At 35.7% G+C, this 18,513-nt stretch overlaps 1 protein-coding gene across 1 annotated transcript in view; it reads left to right on the top strand.

Annotated features, from left to right (window-relative positions):
- BRWD1 (bromodomain and WD repeat domain containing 1) overlaps positions 1–18,513 on the top strand; it is a 158,911-nt gene that overhangs the window by 122,477 nt on the left and 17,921 nt on the right. The window contains 9 exon segments of the mRNA XM_043991457.1: positions 1,192–1,270; positions 2,593–2,604; positions 2,606–2,635; positions 4,812–4,958; positions 6,669–6,821; positions 7,685–7,746; positions 7,748–7,846; positions 13,412–13,581; positions 13,584–13,637. Coding sequence (XP_043847392.1) covers positions 1,192–1,270; positions 2,593–2,604; positions 2,606–2,635; positions 4,812–4,958; positions 6,669–6,821; positions 7,685–7,746; positions 7,748–7,846; positions 13,412–13,581; positions 13,584–13,637 — 806 coding nt within the window.

Below are 18,513 nucleotides of genomic sequence, written 5' to 3' on the forward strand. Positions count from 1 at the left end.
ATGTGGGTGTTGGAGAGCTCATCATCCTTAATCCTACATTATCTAAGGAAAGCACTCAGAATTTACTACATCATTTTCTGCCTGGATGACCTTATGGATTTCATGATATTCAGAAGCTCATCATTCTGCAATATGAAATCAACCCTGAAACTCACACCTCTCCAAATTATTTCCCCATCCCACGTGCAGGAATTTATCATGCTCCCATGCCTGGTCATTGACCTTTGGTGCAGCACAGCCCCAGCCTTTTCACCATTTTTTTCTGTATTATCTTCCTCCATCAAATTGTTAACTCGTTGATGGCAGAGACTATCTTTTACCTTTCTTTTATCTCCATTGTTTAGCAGGGTACCTGGCACATAGTAGATGTTCTGAAATAATAACAATGACAGTGGATATACTTAAACTATAATCTTATTTGAAAGACTTTTAATGTTTATCCATTACAAGTAATATCAGCTCTTGGTTTGGGGTATATAGTATTTGCCATTATTAAGAAAACATTAGAGATTAAAAAAAAAAAAGATAGGAAGTCCTGTTATACAGTCCATTTAGATGACTTGGTCCTTATAGGCAGCTACTTTGAGGCACTTTGTCACTTTTCTTCACAGAGGTTCTTGACTTTTATCTAGAATAGAGAGAATTGACCTTGTTTTATAACTTAATAACCCCTGGGGAGAGCAGACAGTGTCTTTCCCCATGCTCTTTTGTGGTTTTCTGAGGGTAGATAAGAACACACATTCTATTCATGGGTCCTTTTAATCCTCATACTCTTATACTCAGTTTTTCTTGAAGCTTGATAGATGATCACTTATCTTTATGAATTATCTTTGGGGGCAGCTAGGTGGCACAGTGGATAGAGCACCAGCTTTGGAGTCAGGCGTACCTGAGTTCAAATCCGGCCTCAGACACTTAACACTTAATAGCTGTGTGACTTTGGCAAGTCACTTAACCCCAATTGCCTCACTTTAAAAAAAAAAAAGAATTATCTTTGTAGTAGAATCAATCACAGAAGCAGACAAACATTGTATATACTCTTTTTTTAATAAAGTATTTTATTTATTTTTCCCCATTACATGTAAAGATAGTTCTCAACTTTTGTTCATGCAAGCTTTCCAATTTCAGATTTTTCTCCCTCCCTCCCCCCACATTGTATATACTCTTATTGAAGTAACCTATTTTTTTTTTCAGCAATCAAGACTGTACAAATATTTCTGAATTTTGTAATATTACTGAAGATGATGAAGGCTGCATAGATGCTGATGATTTGGTATAAAATTCATTTGCACTTTTGTTTATAGGAAATAACTTCTTTATACTAACCTAGAACCGAATGAGAAAATTGCTTTATTTTTAGTTAGTTAAAATTAATTTAAAATGTTCTCTCTACGCTTTTCATTAGATTATTTGTTTCCCAATGATAGATAGATAGATGTATAAACACAACTTTGAAAAATGGGGGCAATATGTTTTAGAATGTATTTCAAGATGTTCACAAGTAGTAAAATGAAACAGCGTTTTAAAATTTATTCCTTTTTTATTCCTACTGGCTTTTGGATAGAATAGTTATCTAAATAGCTATGGGTTAAAGATAAAGAACTGTAGCATAAAATATTTTTTCTCTTGATTTTTACTGTATTTGGTTATCTTTTTGTGTTGTAATTATATCATGACTATTTTAAATGGGTGGAATTAGAATATATTTTCTGATTTGTTGGCCTAAATTAACCAGCTTAAGCTGGTTAACCTTGTGAGAGAACCTGTGAAATAGACAATTATTCATGAACTATTCTGATGAAATAATAAAATATTTTCATTAGTAATCTAATTTAATTCCTTATTCATAGATGTCTATCAGTGTCTCTAAAACTTGAGATATAAAAATGTCTTTAAAGAAAATTAATTGGAAATTTTTATCTGCATATTTTTGAGGCAGCACTGTGTAGTAGTAGTAGTGGCACTTAAAATCAAGTGGACCGTATATGAGCTAATCACTTAGCTTCTTAGTGCCTTAGGCAACTAATTCTTTTGATATTCTAAGCTATAGGCCAGTTCTTCTTCCCTTCCCTCATTCCCTTCTTCCTTCCCCATCCTTCCTCTCCATCTTCCCTCCTAGGGCCAAAGATGCTGAGAGATTCAACTCGTAGTCTTCTGCCAAATTAGTCATTCATCTAATTTCATAGTCCAACTAACTCAACTATTACATGGCCCACATTGCCGTCCTGGCAATCGGGCTAGTATGAAAGAACTTTTCAAATGCTTTATGATTAGAACACAGAGATAGTTATGGATTTTTTCCAGTCAGAACAGAGTTTTGACCCATTTTTTTTATATGAGAAAATTAAGAGCACAGGAGTTAAAATGATTTAATTATGTTATCAAATTAGTGACTGAGTTACAATTTAGCATCCTAATCTACATAGTCCTAATCCATTGTTCTTTCCACTATATCATGCTGCCTTTTTTATTACCATAATTCTTTTTAGAAGCTGTAGAAAGGTCAAGAAATAATAAATTTGATTATTCTGTTGATTATAATAATTTGATTCTGAAAAGTTAAACTAACTTTAAAGTGATCTTATTCCTTTGTAGGATGAGCATGAATCTTCCTAAAACTTCTTCTGGAAGAATAAAAGTGAGTTACTCTGTTTTGCTCATGTTTTATAACATGCTCTTGACATTTTATAAGAATTATGCTAACTAAATTAGGATTTAAATGGAAGGTTTCTCTTTTTCATGAAATAATTGAATAAATTTCTGAGTTCCTGCAGTGTCCTCAGAAGGCTGCGTTGTGATAAGTTAGTCTTCCTTAGGTTTACAAACTAGTTAGGATTAAGTATTGATTAGAGTCAGGGTAGTATTTATGAAGGGGTAGGAAAGACAGTTTAGGTGAAGGGGAAAACTGGAAGAACATGATCTAGAAATAAGCATTTTATGTTGGTGTGGGATAGAAGACAGGCTTGACTGGCACAAGTGATTAGGAAATGGTTATATTATGGTAATCTCAAAAGATAGGAAAAAGAATTTGGATTTGATATTGTAGGGAAAAGGGAGCTTTGAGCTATGGAATAACATGCTGAAAATGATATTTAAGAAAAATTGCATTATTCCTTTGGAGGTTTTTTTTTTTAATATGGAGTGGTAGGAGACTCAGAGTCATCAGCTGTTTGTGACCCAAAGGTGAGATGATGAGAGTTGAATCAGAGTAGTTTCTTTGGTAAATGATAAGGAACAGAGTTGAGCCATTTCAAGTAAAAGTAAGCACTAATTAGTGACTGACTAGATATGAGGAATGAAAGGAAAGTAGGTATGATTTTGTGAATCTGTATGTCCAGGAGAAATATTCCATTTACAGAATACAGAAGGGTATGCAATTCATTGTGAACTGTTTTTTAAAATAAGCATTTATTTTTTTTCTGTCAAATCTCCCCAGTCCCATTTGGGGGGGGGGGGGAGAAGAAAACCTTTGTAACAGTTACATATACTCAAGCAAAACAGATTCCATGTCTAAAAATGAGTGGCTTGTTCTGCATTTTGAGTTTACCTCTCTGTCGCATTTTCATTCATCCTCAGTCCTTGTAAATCATGGTTGGTCACTTAATCAGTTTTTAGTCCTTCAAAATTGTTTGCCTTTACATTGTTGTTGCTTATTTTATAAACTTTTCTCCTGATTCTGCTAACTTAATTGTGCATCAGTTCAAACAAGTATTCATAGGCTTCCTTGAAAACATTCCTTTCATAATTTGTTATTATATTTCATAGACAGTAATTTATTTAGCAATTCCCCAGTAGCTAGACAACAACTTAGTTTCCAGTTACTACAAAAAAAAAAACCACCCTATTTTTGTACACATGGTTCCTTTTCCTCCTCTTCTGATCTTTTTTTGTGTGTGGGCCTGGTAGCAATATCACTAGATCAAAGCTCATGCACAGGTTAGTGACATTGGGGATATGGTTCCACATGGCTTTCTAAAATGGTTAGACTAATTCATAGCTCCATCAATAACATATCAGTGTTCCTGTTTCCCCAGAGCCCTTCCATTATTTGTCATTTTCCTTTTTTGTCAGTTTTGCCCAATTGTGTGAGGTGGAACCTTGGAGTTGCTTTAATTTGCATTTCTCTAAATATTGGTGATTTAGAACATTTTCTATAAGACTATTAATAGCTTGGATTTATTTCTTCCCTTGAGAACTTCTTGCTCATATCCTCTGACCATTTATCAGTTGGTGGATGGCATGTATTCTTGCACATTCTAATAATTTCCTTATGCATTATGGAAATTGGATCTTTATTGACGAGACATGCTGCAAAAGTTTTTCTAGTTACTTGTTTCCCTTCTAATCTTATCTGTATGAGCTTTGTTTGCAGAAAGTTTTTTAAACATTTTGGTAAAGCCCATTTTCTGATTTTGTTGAATGTCTGTAATCTACTGATTTTGAAAATATAAGTATCTTCTATCATTTACAAAACAATTTCTTGGTTCAGTTGTTTGTGTTATTTTACAACATGGAGTTTCAAGTGCATTTCTAGAATTTTGTTATTTGATAAACGCACAGGAAGAAGTATATCTTTTATAGATAATATGGAGTGTTGTATACCATTATACATTATCAGTTACACTGAGTCATCTTTGAAAGTTTTTTTTTAATTGTAACAATGTTAGTGTCATATAACTTTAATTATAGCAAAAGTAAGGTTGCTCACAGTATTAATCCTTTAGTATGACATTTTCTTAGTATGCAGTTTAGGATATATTCTTTCTTAAAAATAAACATAGTTTTAGGAAACTGATATTGTGAATATGTTTTAGGGGCATCGTTGGAAGAAAAGGAACAGTAATAAAACTAAATATGATAAAAATAACTGGCAGAAGCAATGTAAAGAACTAGTGAACTTAATTTTCCAATGTGAAGATTCTGAGCCATTTAGGCACCCTGTTGATTTGGTTGAGTATCCAGTAAGTTAATATTTAAATTTATATTTGGGGGACGATGCAATGTAATTGATACATCTTTGAATTAAACTTGTAAAGAACGATATATTCTCAGGTATCTGGTATGTACATGCTGTTAATTTTTTTTTTATTATATCATGTTTGAGAAAAATTTTGTGTTTGCCTTTTTAAAGTTCAGTATCTGTCATTTCTTGATAATCTGCCCAAATTCAACAAATGTTTATTAAACAAAGTACTTTCTAGATGCAAAGACATTTTAACAATAAAAAGCCAATAGTCTATGCTTACAGAGATTACCTTTGTACTAAGGGAATAACACACATACCCAGTAATTTTACAAGGAATATCATGATATATCAAGATGGTGAGAATCAAATGAAATTATGTATAAAATACTTTGTAATTGTATTGTACTGCTTATATGTGAGTTACTTTTTAAATTGAAGGATTTATCTATACTAGTATTATTGTATTCCATTCTCTTTGATTTCATACATCTTTGAAAATAACACTGATAAAAACAATTATTTTTCTGCCTCCACTAATACTAAGGAAACAAAATCTAAAATTTTGGTATACGGTGTTTTCCCTGAAACTGTTACTTTCAGTTGATTATATAGCAGTTTGAAAAAATATTTGTCTGATTGAACTTTTATTGTTGTTGGGTTTTGGGGTTTTTTTGTTTGCTTGTTTGTTTGTTTTAGTGAAGCAATTGGGGTTAAGTGACTTGCCCAGGGTTACACAGCTAGTAAGTGTTAAGTGTCTGAGGCTGGATTTGAACTCAGGTCCTCCTGAATCCAGGGCCAGTGCTCTATCTACTGCGCCACCTAGCTGCCCCATGATTGAACTTTTACTTCACTACAATGGAAAGAGCAGTAACTAGATTCAGAAGTACCTGACTCTGATGTTCACTACTTGTGTAATATTAGTCAAATCGCACTACCTGAGTCTCAGTCCTTATTAATTAGGGGGTTGTACTAGATGACCTTATAGCTTCCAGATCTATGATCTTATGGTTCAAAGAAGTGATTTTTTTCCTTAACAAATACTATGTGTGAGCATATTGTCATTGAAAATTATCTGTATTTTTTAAACACCTTATACTTATTTAAGAATAAAATGATACCTATATACCAAAGGTCAAAAGCAATTCTCTATTGTGAACAAAAAAGTCAGTCATATAGGTATAGTTAATGTGCATAATCTGAAAATCAGCATGCATTAGTGAATGTCATGTGGAAAATATTGGCCAAGTTAAGTAGAAAATTGATTAGTAGATAATTAATTAAACAGTTAACCCATTTCCAACGACTAGGCATTATTAGAGACAGTTAAGTATGCAGCACTGGATAGAGTGCTGGGCCTGGAAAACCTGAATTCAAATCCTGCTTCAGACACATGCTAGCTGTGTGGCCCTGGGCAAGTCACTTAACCCTCATTGCCCCACAAAAGAAAAGAAAAGGTAATTGTTTAAAGGGGAGAAGGGGGGGTAGTTGTAAACTAAAACAAAACTACTACTGAGCTGAATTCTTTTTCCATATGTTTGAAATGGTTTAAGTACAGTCCTGAATGGAGCCAAGGGGTAAATTGTATAGCTTCCAAGGATTTCTTAAAAGATTTGTCATTTTGATTCTGTAATTTGAACTTTTTTGTAGATCTAGTTTTTTGTGTTTATAAGACTATTTGTTAAATCACTTTTTTTTTTTAACCTAGGACTATAGAGATATTATAGACACTCCAATGGACTTTGGAACAGTGAGGGAAACTTTGGAAGCAGGAAATTATGACAACCCCCTGGAATTTTGCAAAGATATTCGATTAATATTTAGTAATGCTAAAGCATATACACCAAACAAAAGGTCAAAGGTAATTTTTAATAAGTCTTTAAAACAAACAAAAAGGAGGGATTTTTACACATAGCCTGTGGGTTAGCACCTGCTAGTCAGTGGTGAGTAGAAAAATTAACCCAGGTAAGTGAAAAATGGGTGTATAACAATCTACCTTAAAAATCTTTGGTAACATTTTTATACATTTTTTATTGATACTTACATGTAAATCACAATTATTAACTAAAAAGTTCACATAACTATTTAAAATATGTGTTTTGACTATGTTCCTTTCTTCTTTGTCTTTACCTCTTGTCTATTCTAATCTCTGTCTTTAGGTTCCTTTGGATTCTTTGTCTTTGTTGCCTGTATGTTTTCCTACTTGTGTGGGTGGGGTCAGGATTGGGGGAGGGGATGTATATATTGATGTACTCAAATATTTTTTCATGAAGACCTCAGGAATTTACTTTGATGGATCTACTCAAATGGTGCCCTTTTTGCTTTCAAACTCAGTCTTAGCAATTAAGAGTAGAAGCTGTCTTTAAGCTTTTCACATGGTTTATTGCATTTTTTAAAAAACTTTATTTGAAGTTTTCCTTTTCCTCCCTACCCACCCTGCTCCCTAATATATCACTGTCACTTTCTACTGGCCTCCACCCCAGCCCCATCAGAGCTTTCCTTGGCCTAAATATATCTGAAAATATCTCGTTCTTTACCTTTATTTTACACTTTATTTAGCAAATAGCATTTAGGGCAGAGTTTTGGAATTAATGATTTCCTTTGACAGCCAGATAAAAAACAAATGTATTGGTTGTGGCTAAAACATTTTTAATAGTAAAATCTTAATTCTTTTGAAGGCTATTTTATAATTAATTGTGGTCTCTTTTTTTTCATTGTCTGTAGATTTACAGTATGACTCTTAGATTATCGGCACTATTTGAGGAAAAATAAGAAAAATTTCCTCTGATTTAAAATTGGGCAAAAATACAATGAAAAATTACGAAGAAGCCAAAGGTGTAAGAGAAGGCAAGGTTCTACACGTGGCTATCAGTCCAACAAATTCAGGTAAATTGCTGTTGACAACAACATAACTTTTGGATTCTTTCATGTTTTAGATTGGGGGGGTGGGGGACAATGAGGCTTAAGTGACTTGCTCGGGGTCACACAGCTAGTAAGTATCAAGTGTCTGAGGCCAAACTCAGGTCCTCCTGAATCCAGGGCTGGTGCTTTATCCACTGTGCCACCTAGCTGCCCCCCTCTTTATGTTTTAGATTATTAACATAAAATAGATGTAGATATTAAAGATAGGTATGTGCTGACTAGGGGAGGGAGGAAGGAGGGAGAAAAATCTGAAATTGGAAAGCCTGTATAAACAAAAGTTGAGAACTATCTTTACATGTAACGGGAAAAAATAAAATACTTTATTAATTTTAAAAAAAGATAGGTATGGATATTAGATGATTTGAAAAGACTTTGGGGAAGTCAATTTTATCATGTGCTGCATGTATTTTGGGGTATTAGAATACAAGGTGCTATTTTAATCTGTAGTAAATATATTATTCTGAGAAATAGTTTTTTTATATGCATAATAAATTATGCCTGATGTTTCATGTAGAATATGGGCAGCATTGTGACACAGTAGATAGAGCATTGGGCTTGGGATCAAGAAGGCTCATCTTGGGGCAGCTAGATAGCGCCGTGGATAGAGCACCAGCCCTGGAGTTGGGAGGACCTAAGTTCAAATCCGGCCTCGGACACTTAACACTTACTAGCTGTGTGACCCTGGGCAGGTCACTTAACCCCGATTGCCTCACTTCAAAAAAAAAAAAAAGAAGACTCATCTTCATGATTTCAAATCTGACCTCAGACACTTCTATCTGTGTGACACTGTTTACCTTAGTTCTTCATCTATAAAATGAACTGAAGAAGGAAGTGGCAAACCACTGCAGTATCTTTGCCAAGAAAACCCCGAAAGGGGTCAATGAAGAGTTGGACATGACTGAAATAGCTGAACAAGAATAAATTTCTTCAAATTGATAGACTTACAAATTGTCAATATGGGAAAAACATAACCAGGCATGTGTATAGACATTAGCTAGAGTGACTTGTAAAATGCAAAATAATTAGAAGCAAATTTCCCCCCCAAGATTAGTGCATTAATGCTGAGATTAGTAAACCAACACATAAACATTTTTTAAAGCCAAACTATGGACTAGACTGTTTTAACTGCTGGCAATACTAAAAGAGGCAAAAGATAATCTTTGCCCTCAAGAAGCTTACAATGTAATGGGAGACAACATGCAAACAAATATATACAAAGTTAGCTATGCAGGATAAATAACAATTAACAAAGGGAAGCCACTGGAAGTAAGAGGAGTTAGGGAAGGCTTCCTGTAGAAAGTGGGATATTGGAATTTAAAGGAAGTCAGGGAAGTCAGTTATCTGGAGAGGAGGAAGGACAATTCCCAAAGGCAAGAGATGAAGTGTCTTGTTCATGGAACAACCAGGAAGACGGTGTCACTAGATTGAAGAGAACATGTCAAGGAATAAGGTGGAGAAACCTGGAAAGGTAGGACGGAGCTAAGTTATGAATGGCTTTGAATGGCAAAAAGAGTTTGTATTTCCTCCTGGAGGCAATAGGAAGCCACTGGAGCTTGTTGAGTAAAGAGGAGTGAAGGTGAAGAGGGGGAATCATAATCAGAACTTCTTTTTAGACATTTTAAATGTCCTGTAACCTGTGTATCTGATAGGATAAGTATGAAAAATGGGGCTATACTTTTTATAATGGGGTGGGGACAGATTTAAGACAGGCAGACCCACCAGCATACTGTTGTAGTAATACAGGACTGTTGTGATTTGGACTTCACTAGAGTGGTGGCAGTGTCAAAGACGAGAAGGGGGCATATACGGGAGATGTTGCAAAGGTGGCATCTACAATTCTTAGTAACAGCTTCTGATATAGGAGCTGAGAGATAGTGAGGAATAAAGATGAGCCTGAGGGAGAGAATGGCATTGCTCTCCACAATTTGGGACATGTTATGTTTAAAATGTCTATTAGATCATCCAGTTTGAAAGATAGTTGGTGATGCAAGACTGGAGGTCAGCAGAGACTGGGGCAGAATAGATAGATTTGAGAAGCATCAGTATGGAATGGTAATTGAATCCATGGAAACTGATGAGATCACCAAGTGAAGTAGTGTAGTGGGAAAAGGGAGGAGAATCCAGGACAGAACCCTGCAGGACACCTACAGTTAGAAGGCATGATCTGGAGGTTTATTTTGTTGTTCAGTTGTTTCAGTAGTGTCCAACTCTTCATTGACCGCATTTGGGGTTTTCTTGGCAAAGAGATTGGTTTGCCATTTTCTTTTCCAGCTCATTTTACAGATGAGGAACTGGGGCAAACAGGGTTAAGTGACTTTCCCTGGATCACATTTCTAGTAAGTGAGGCCAAATTTAAACTCATGAAGATTAATCTTCTTGATTCCAGGTTCAATGCTCTAACCACTGCACCACCTAGCTATTTCTGTGATCTGGAGGAGGAATATAGCAAAGGGGACAGAGAAGGAGTAGTCAGATAAGTAGGAGGAAAGTCAGGAGAAAATGGTGTCCTGAAATCCTAGAAAAGAGAGTAACAAAGAGGAAAGTGTGATCAACAGTATTAAAGGCTGCAGATAGGTAAAGGAGACTGAGGATTGAAAAAAGGCCATTCTATTTGCAACTGAGAGATCATTAGTAATTTTGGAGAGAGGAAAATTTCATTTGTAACAAAAGATTGGGAAGCCAGATTTTAAGTGGTTAAGAAGAAAGTGAGAGGAGAAAAATGGGAGCACCTACTGTAGATGGCCTTTTCAAGGACTCTAGCTGTGAAATGCAGAAGAAAAATAGGACAGTAGTTAGCAGGGACGGAAGGATCAAGTGAGGGTTGTTTTTTTTTCCAGAATGGAGGAGACATGGGCGTGTTTGTAGACAGCAGTGAATGAGCCAGTGGAGAAGGAGAGAATGAAAACAAGTAAAGAGAGAGTCAAATGGGATCACTTGAACAAATAATGGGGTTACCCTTGGTAAAGAGTGAGGCCATTTCATCATGTGAAACAGATGAAGTAGGAGAAAGTGGCAGAAGTTCCTGATTTATAGATGAGTAGGAGGACTTCACAGCAGATGGCCTGAATTTTTTCTGTAAAATATGTTGCAAAGTTCTCAGCTGGATTTTTGGGCAGGAGGAGTCAAGGGAGGGTAGAAAAGAGACATGAAAGGGTTGGAAGAGCCACTGTGGAGACTGGGATATGTGAGTTGATAAAGGAGATATGGTAGCACTGCCTAGCTGCAGTGATAGTTGAAGTTGTTTAACAAAAATTTGTAGTGCGCCCAGTGAGAAGTTGTATGATTTTCTCCACCTTCATTTAGGCGCACAAATACAGGAGCAAAGGCAACAAATGATCCAATGCTGAGGCTTGTCTGGGCATAATTGGTAATATGAAGAAGCAAGAGGTTCAAAGGAGGACAGTGTAGAGTTGAATTGGTTCACCAAGGGTCAAGATGGGGATAAGAGGAGAGAGTGGCTAGTGCAGGGGAGGTGTCCAGGGAGAGAACTGAGAGGTCAAGGAATTGGAGATCATCATGAAGATGAAGAAGACAGTTATACAAGCAAAGGCAGAGGGTGAAGTGAAAAGCCCATACATTGTTTGGATAAGGGGATTTCAGTATTATCGTACATGGAAGTGGCACATTTATGGGTGATGGCAAGATCAATGTTATAAACATCTTCATGTGTGGCCAAGGTGGGATGGAAGGGTGAGTAGCTTGAGAAACTGAGTGATAAGGGTATTTGAGGAAGAATCAATATGTTTGTTGATGTCCCCTAGCATGAGAGCAGGATTTGAGGCAGAGAGAAAAATTGTAAGCTCGGTATTGAACTCATTGAGGAAGGAAGGGAAATGACCAAGGTAGTTATCGGGACTTTGATAGTGTGGTATATATGAATAATATGATAGGAGGAAGAGAGATTTTCGTGAGTGGTAGAGAAAGAGGGAGAACCTGGAAGTGCCATTGGAAAGGAGTATTCCAACTCCCCTGCCTCATCTAGTGAGCAGAGTAGAATGAGTGACAGTACAGCCAATACTGGAAAGGGTAGTCAGGGAGGCTGTGTGTGTCATCAGGTGAAAGCCAGGTTTTAATAAGAGCTAGAGTGGGAGAGGAATAGATTTTCAATGAAGAGGTTCGTTGGCTATGGAAAAGGCATTCCAGAGGGTTCAGTGGAAGGACTGTGTGGAATTATGATAAAACTTAGGGGTGAGAGGGTTGAGGGGCATTGGAATGAAGAATCAGGTGGTAGGTTAGGGGTGCAGAATGGGGCTGGCTGATAATGTACTGGAGTTCAGAATCAGTGTAATGTCAAAGTTATGACCAGTGTCAGAAATGTTCATCGGTAAGTGGAGAATGCACTGCTCTACCCTTATAGGGCAGGATTCAGGAGCAGATGGAAGTACCTGAAGTTGAAGAGAGAGGGTTATTCTTTGCACTGGGGTTCTTTACATTCGGGACATTGGGCTAGCAGCAGAAGGTGGAAGTTGCATTGTGCTGGTACAGATAAAAATGGTTGCTTTGTGGCTACCATGGAAGATGCCCAGCCTAGCAACCTTTCCTTTAGGGGACATGCTATATACCCAGCAGGAGATGGAAAACTCAGCTTAGTTTATGTCTGTACTTATTTAATGTGTGATTTAACATTACTACTGTCTAAAGCTTGCATATTTAAAAGATAAGAATTGCTGATATTAAATCTTAATGTGTTTTATGACCATTATATCTGTGTATCTGATAGGATAAGTATGAAAAATAGGGCTATACTTTTTAAAAATTACTAATCAGTCTTTTTCTTCTGCAGCCAGAGATTGTGAATTAGGGAAAAATCTATGTTTTTCTGCTACTTTGTACATCCTCATTAGTTGCAGGACCAATAAAGCAGTCTTGTTTCCCTGACAAAGAAAACCATCTGTCTCACTCTCTGCAAACATAGTGCCATGGGTTATAAATTTTAAAAATAATAATAAATTGTCTGCTGTTAATTTCTGCCATCTTTACTCTGGAACCAGATATGATGCATTGAGATAACACATCTTAGAAAGATTTTTTTACCTGAAATACTGATTGTTGGCCCTGTTTTCTTCACCATTACTTCTTTCCCTCTATACTTTGGAAAAGTCTCAAGTTACAAAGCTTTTCCATATAACTCCTTGTGTTCTTTTCTACTATATAAATAAGATAGTAGAAGAAACAATTATTTATCTCCTACCAGAGCTCATATTTAGTAATCTTATATGTGTTAATTCCTTTAAAAATTTTTTATTTATAAAATAGGTTTTTTGTGACTGATACCTAATCATACTTTCTGTTAAAGGATTTTGTGAGTATATCATAGCCTACATTAGGACAAAATTGAATGCAAATTAAGGGTAAAGGATTAACAATTGTTCATTCTGTTTATTATGAAGTATTTTCTTATAATCATGGTCAAATTCAGAACTTTATATCTTTAGTCAAGAATTTGGGTAGATCATTTCCACTTAGCTTTTGTTAAGCCCACTGACATCTATATTATACATGGTTTTCTCTTTCTTCATATTTGAACAGACATGTGAAATGGAAACAATTGAAATCCCAGGCAAAATTCATAACTGACTTGGAAGGTTCTCCTACTCAATCTACCTCAAATAGTGCCGCTTGGTCTTCAAGCCAGAAGACTACAGTTAGCTTCTCTGCCAATATTACTTCTGGTGATTCATCAGATTCTGCAGCATCATCTGAAAAATTGGAAGGACTAGACCCATAACTCTAGCAAACTCTCCAATATTAACTGGTGAGAAATGAAGACTATTAAGATTATTGAAACTAAAGTCAATTACCTAATTGCCTAATAATAATAATTCACGGTTAGTTTCCTTGGGGCAATTTGAAAAAAAGTGTGAAACTAGGTTCTAGCCTTAGAGGAACTTTATAGGCTAATTAGAAAACAAATAGGCATGACATTCGAGAACAATGAAGTGTTAAATTGTGTACTACTCATCCTAATGGTTAGTGTGTGCTAGGAAGAACCTGAAGTTGGACCTTAAGGGATCAGTAGGGTAGGAAGGTGTTGTTAGATAGAAGTACTAGGAGGGCAGCAGATTTTCTATTAATTCATCTTAGTATACTCAGCGTGTTTCGTAGTATACTAAATAATCAATTATTTAAAATGTTTTTTATTATCAAGTATCAACAAATGTGAACATTACAGTATACAGATAAGAACAGAAAAGGGGAATTGTATACAAAGTGTTAAAAGTTTGTTATGGATGCTTGATTTTAAAACTTCATTAAATTTACTATTATAGTTACAAAATTGCTCTGCTTTTGTCCCCTGTGAACTATTTTTTATGTATTTTTTGTTTAGACTTTATTTTCTTTCTATCATTATCTACCAATCCTCCAGCTGCCCCTTTGTAATATATGTGTGTCTAATAAAATATCCACACAGTAGCTATGTCTGAAAAATCTATGTCTCATCATCTCTAATCCATCACTTCTCTGTGAAGTAGGAAGCATCATCATTATTTTTTGAACTATTTACTGGTCATTGCATTGAACAATGGCTTAAGTCTTTCATAGTTGTTTTCCTTTACGTTATTGTAGTTGTAGAAATTATCTTCCTGGTTCTGTTCACTTCTCTCTGTACTAATTGATATATGTATTCTCGTGTTTCTCTAAATCTGTCCCCTTTGTTCATTTGTTACAGCACAGTTGTATTCCACTACATTTCACATGCCATATTTTATTCACCCATTCCCAATCTATGCATATCCATCTTGTTCCCAGTTCTTTATAATTACAAGAAGTATGGCTACAATATTTTTGTACATTCCCTTTGTCTTTAATCAATTTTTGATGTGCACAAATTAGTAACTTTTGGAACATAGCTGTAGTTCCAAATTGTTTTTCAGAATTAATAGGGCCAGTTTACAAATTCACCATCATTGCATCAGCATGTCTATCCTTCCAAAATCCCTCCAAATGTATCATTCCTCTTTTGTCATCTTTGACAGTCTAGATATCAGGTTGAATCTCAGTTATATTAATATGCTTATGTTTTCCCTCAATTACATGTAGTTCCACATTCTCTCCTCCCGCCTCCCCAAGCCCCACCCCTTCCTGAGACAGCAGGCAGTTTGAAAAAGGTTATACATGTGCAATCGTGTAAAACATAGTTCCATTTTATCATGTTGTGAAAGAAGACACTGACAAAAAAACCTGGAAGAAAACAGAATGAACAATGGTATATAGTTTGATCTGCATTCACTCCATTTGTTCTTTATCTGGAAGTAGATAGAATTTTTCATCATGAGTCTTTTGGAATTGTCTTGGATCATTGAATTGCTGAGAATAAATCATTCCCAGTTGATCATCATATAATATTGGTGTACAGTGTTTCTTCTAGTTCTGCTACATTTCACTTTGCATCATTTCACATAAATCTTCCCAGGTTTTTTCTAAAAGCATCCTATGCATCATTTCTTATAACACAATAATATTCTGTGACAATCATATAACAAAACTTGTTTAGCCATTCCCAGTTGATGGGCATCCCCTCCATTTCAAATTTTTTTCTTTTTATCTCTGAGATATAGACCTAATAGTGCTATTGCTTATCAAAGGGTGTACACAGATTTATCGCCCTTTGGGCATAGTTTCAGATCACTCTCCAGAATGGTTGATTCAGTTGACAACTACAGTAACAGTCATCAATGTCCCCATTTTTCTATATCCCCATTAACATTTATCATTTTCCTTTTCTGTCATACTAGCTAGTCCGAAGTGGCATCTCAGAGTTATTTTACTTTGCATTTCTCTAATTGAGAGTGATTTAGAGCATTTTTTCATAGGTAACTTTGATTTCTTGATATGAAAACTACCTGGTCGTATCCTTTGACTGTCAATTTTACATAATGTACTGACATATTCTTAGATATTTGACTCAATTCTCTGTATTTGAGAATGACGGTCCTTTATCAGAGACATTTGCCATACACAAAATTTTTTTCCAGCTTTTCTCCTAATCTTAAATTGCATTGGTTTTGTCTGTGCAAAAACTTTTAAAACCTAACAAGAGAAATTATCTATTTTACATTTTTGTAATAACTCTCGGTCTCTTGTTCAATCAAAATTCTTCCCTTTTCCATAGATCTTACAGAACTACTCCATGCTTCCCCTAATTTTCTTATGGTATCACCCTTTATGTCTAGTTCATGTACCTATTTTAACCTTATCTTAGTACATGATGTGAGATGTTGGTCTCTGCTTAGGTTCTGCCAAATTGCTTTCCAGTTTTCCCAGCAATTTTTATTAGATTTTGAGTTTCTTGTTCCCAAAAGCTTGGGTCTTTGGATTTATCAAACACTAGATTGCTATAGTCATTAACTATTGTGTCTTGCATACACTAATCTATTTATCCACTACTCTATTTTTTAGCCAGTACCAGATTGTTTGATGAGTATCACTTTGTAATACAGGTTGAGATCTGGTATGGCCAGACTACTTTCCTTCACAGTTTTTTTTTCATTAATTCCTTGTTCTTTAGAGATTTTGTGGTACAGTTTTATTGGCATATAATTGGGCAAAATAGTTCCTAACAATTGCCTTGGTGATGAATTCTCCCTTTTTGGGTGGGGGGGAGCAGGGCAGAGAGGGTTAAGTGACTTGCCCAGGGTCACACAGCTAAAAGTGTCAAGTGTCCTGAGGTCACATGTGAACTCAGGTCCTCCTGAATCCAGAGCCGGTGCTTTATCCGCTGCACCACCTAGACTGCCCCTGCCCTTTTCATTTTGATACTGGTGATTTGGTTTTCTTCTTATTTAAAACAAAAACAAATTAACCAATGATTTTTCTATTTTATTGTGATTTCCCCCCAGTACCCCCATAAAACCAGCTCTTTAGGTTTATTATGTTAATACAATGGTTGTCTTTCTTTCTATTTTATTAATCTCTCCTTTGATTCTATAGGATTTCCAATTTTGTGTTTAGTTGGGTATTTTTATTTCTTCTTTTTTTTTAGTTGCAGGCCCAATTCATCGAACTGTTCTTTCTCTATTTTATTGATGTAAGCATTTAGACTTATAAAGTTTTCCCATAAGTACTGCTTTGGCTGCATCCCATAAATTTTTGTATGTTATCTCATTGTTGCCATTCTCTTCAATTAAATTATTGTTTCTATGGAACCCACTCATTTTTAGGATTAGATTATTTAGTTCCCAATTCAATTTCAGTCTGTTTCTACCTCTCTTTGTTGAATGTAATTTTTATTGCATTATGATATGAAAAAGATGTATTTGATTTGTACTTTTTTGCATTTGATTGTGTATTAGGATACACGATCAGTTTTTATGTAGGTACCATATACAACTGAAAAATAGGTATATTCCTTTTTATTTCCAGTTTTCTCCCGAGGTATATCATATCTAAATTTTCTAAAATTCTATTTACCTCCTTAACTTCTTTCTTGTTTATTTTTTAGTTAAATTTATCTAGTGTTGAGAGGGGAAAGCTGAGTTCCCCACTAGTGTAGTTTTATTATCTATTGCTTCCTATAACACATTTAACTCCTTCATTAAAAATTTGAATGCTATACCATTTGGTGCATATATATTTAGTGTTGATACTTCGTTGTCTGTGATACCTTTTAGCAAGAAGTAATTTCCTTATATCTCTTAATTAGATCTGGTTTTGCTTTTGCTTTGTCTGAGGTAATGATTGCTACCCCTCTTTTTTTTTTTTTACTTTAGCTGAAGCGTGTAATAGATTCTGTTCTAGCCCCTGTGTCTCTCTCTGCTTCAAATGTGTTTCTTCTAAACAATATATTGTCAGATGTGTGTTCATTGCTCTCATGGTCTGTGCTCTGTTCTGTGAGCAACCACAAGCACCTTTTTCTGCCCTAGAGATGTGACTAGGATCCTTGTTCCCCTGTGGCCACACGTCCTAGTGAGCTAGTGTTCCTCCTCACTCCAGGACTGCAACCTGGGCCTTGGACCCCAGATCTCTGTGTAGACAATGCAACAAAATCCTGCATCTTGTGCCAGCAGTGTGTCCTCTATAATCTTCTAACCAGTTGTCTTTTTCCCTTAATTTCTGAGCTGAGAGGTCAGGCAGTTCTCTTACTGATGCAATTTACCCTCCTGCTGTCTTGAGCCAGGGTTCAGGACTTTGTTGCTGGCTTTTGCTGGGACACAGTCTGTGCTGGACTGCACTCTACTCTCATTCTGTTGAGACCACTCTTTCCTGTCAACTTTCTAAGTTGTCTTGGGCTGGAAAATTGTTCAACTCTGTCCTTTTTTTGGTTCTGTTGCTGTAGCATTATCTTGGTTAGCAGTTCTTCATCAGGGAGATTTGCTGCAAAAAATTTTCCCAGTTAAGAATCTGCATCAACTTTGTACAAGACATGACAGTCATCTTTTATAATCATCTCTATTCCTTGTTTTGCCACAAACTCCCCTTTTCTGTAATTATTTTATGATATGACTTAAAATTTAGGTAATATCCATTTCATACTTACTGTGGTATATGGTATGAGATGTTTGGGAGCAGCTAGGTGGTGCAGTGGATAAAGCACCGGCCCTGAGTTCAAATCCGGCCTCAGATACTTGACACTTACTAGCTGTGTGACCCTGGGCGAGTCACTTAACCCTCATTGCCCTGCAAAAAAAAAA

Source organism: Dromiciops gliroides, chromosome 3 (genome assembly GCF_019393635.1).
Source record: "Dromiciops gliroides isolate mDroGli1 chromosome 3, mDroGli1.pri, whole genome shotgun sequence".
NCBI lineage: Eukaryota > Metazoa > Chordata > Mammalia > Microbiotheria > Microbiotheriidae > Dromiciops > Dromiciops gliroides.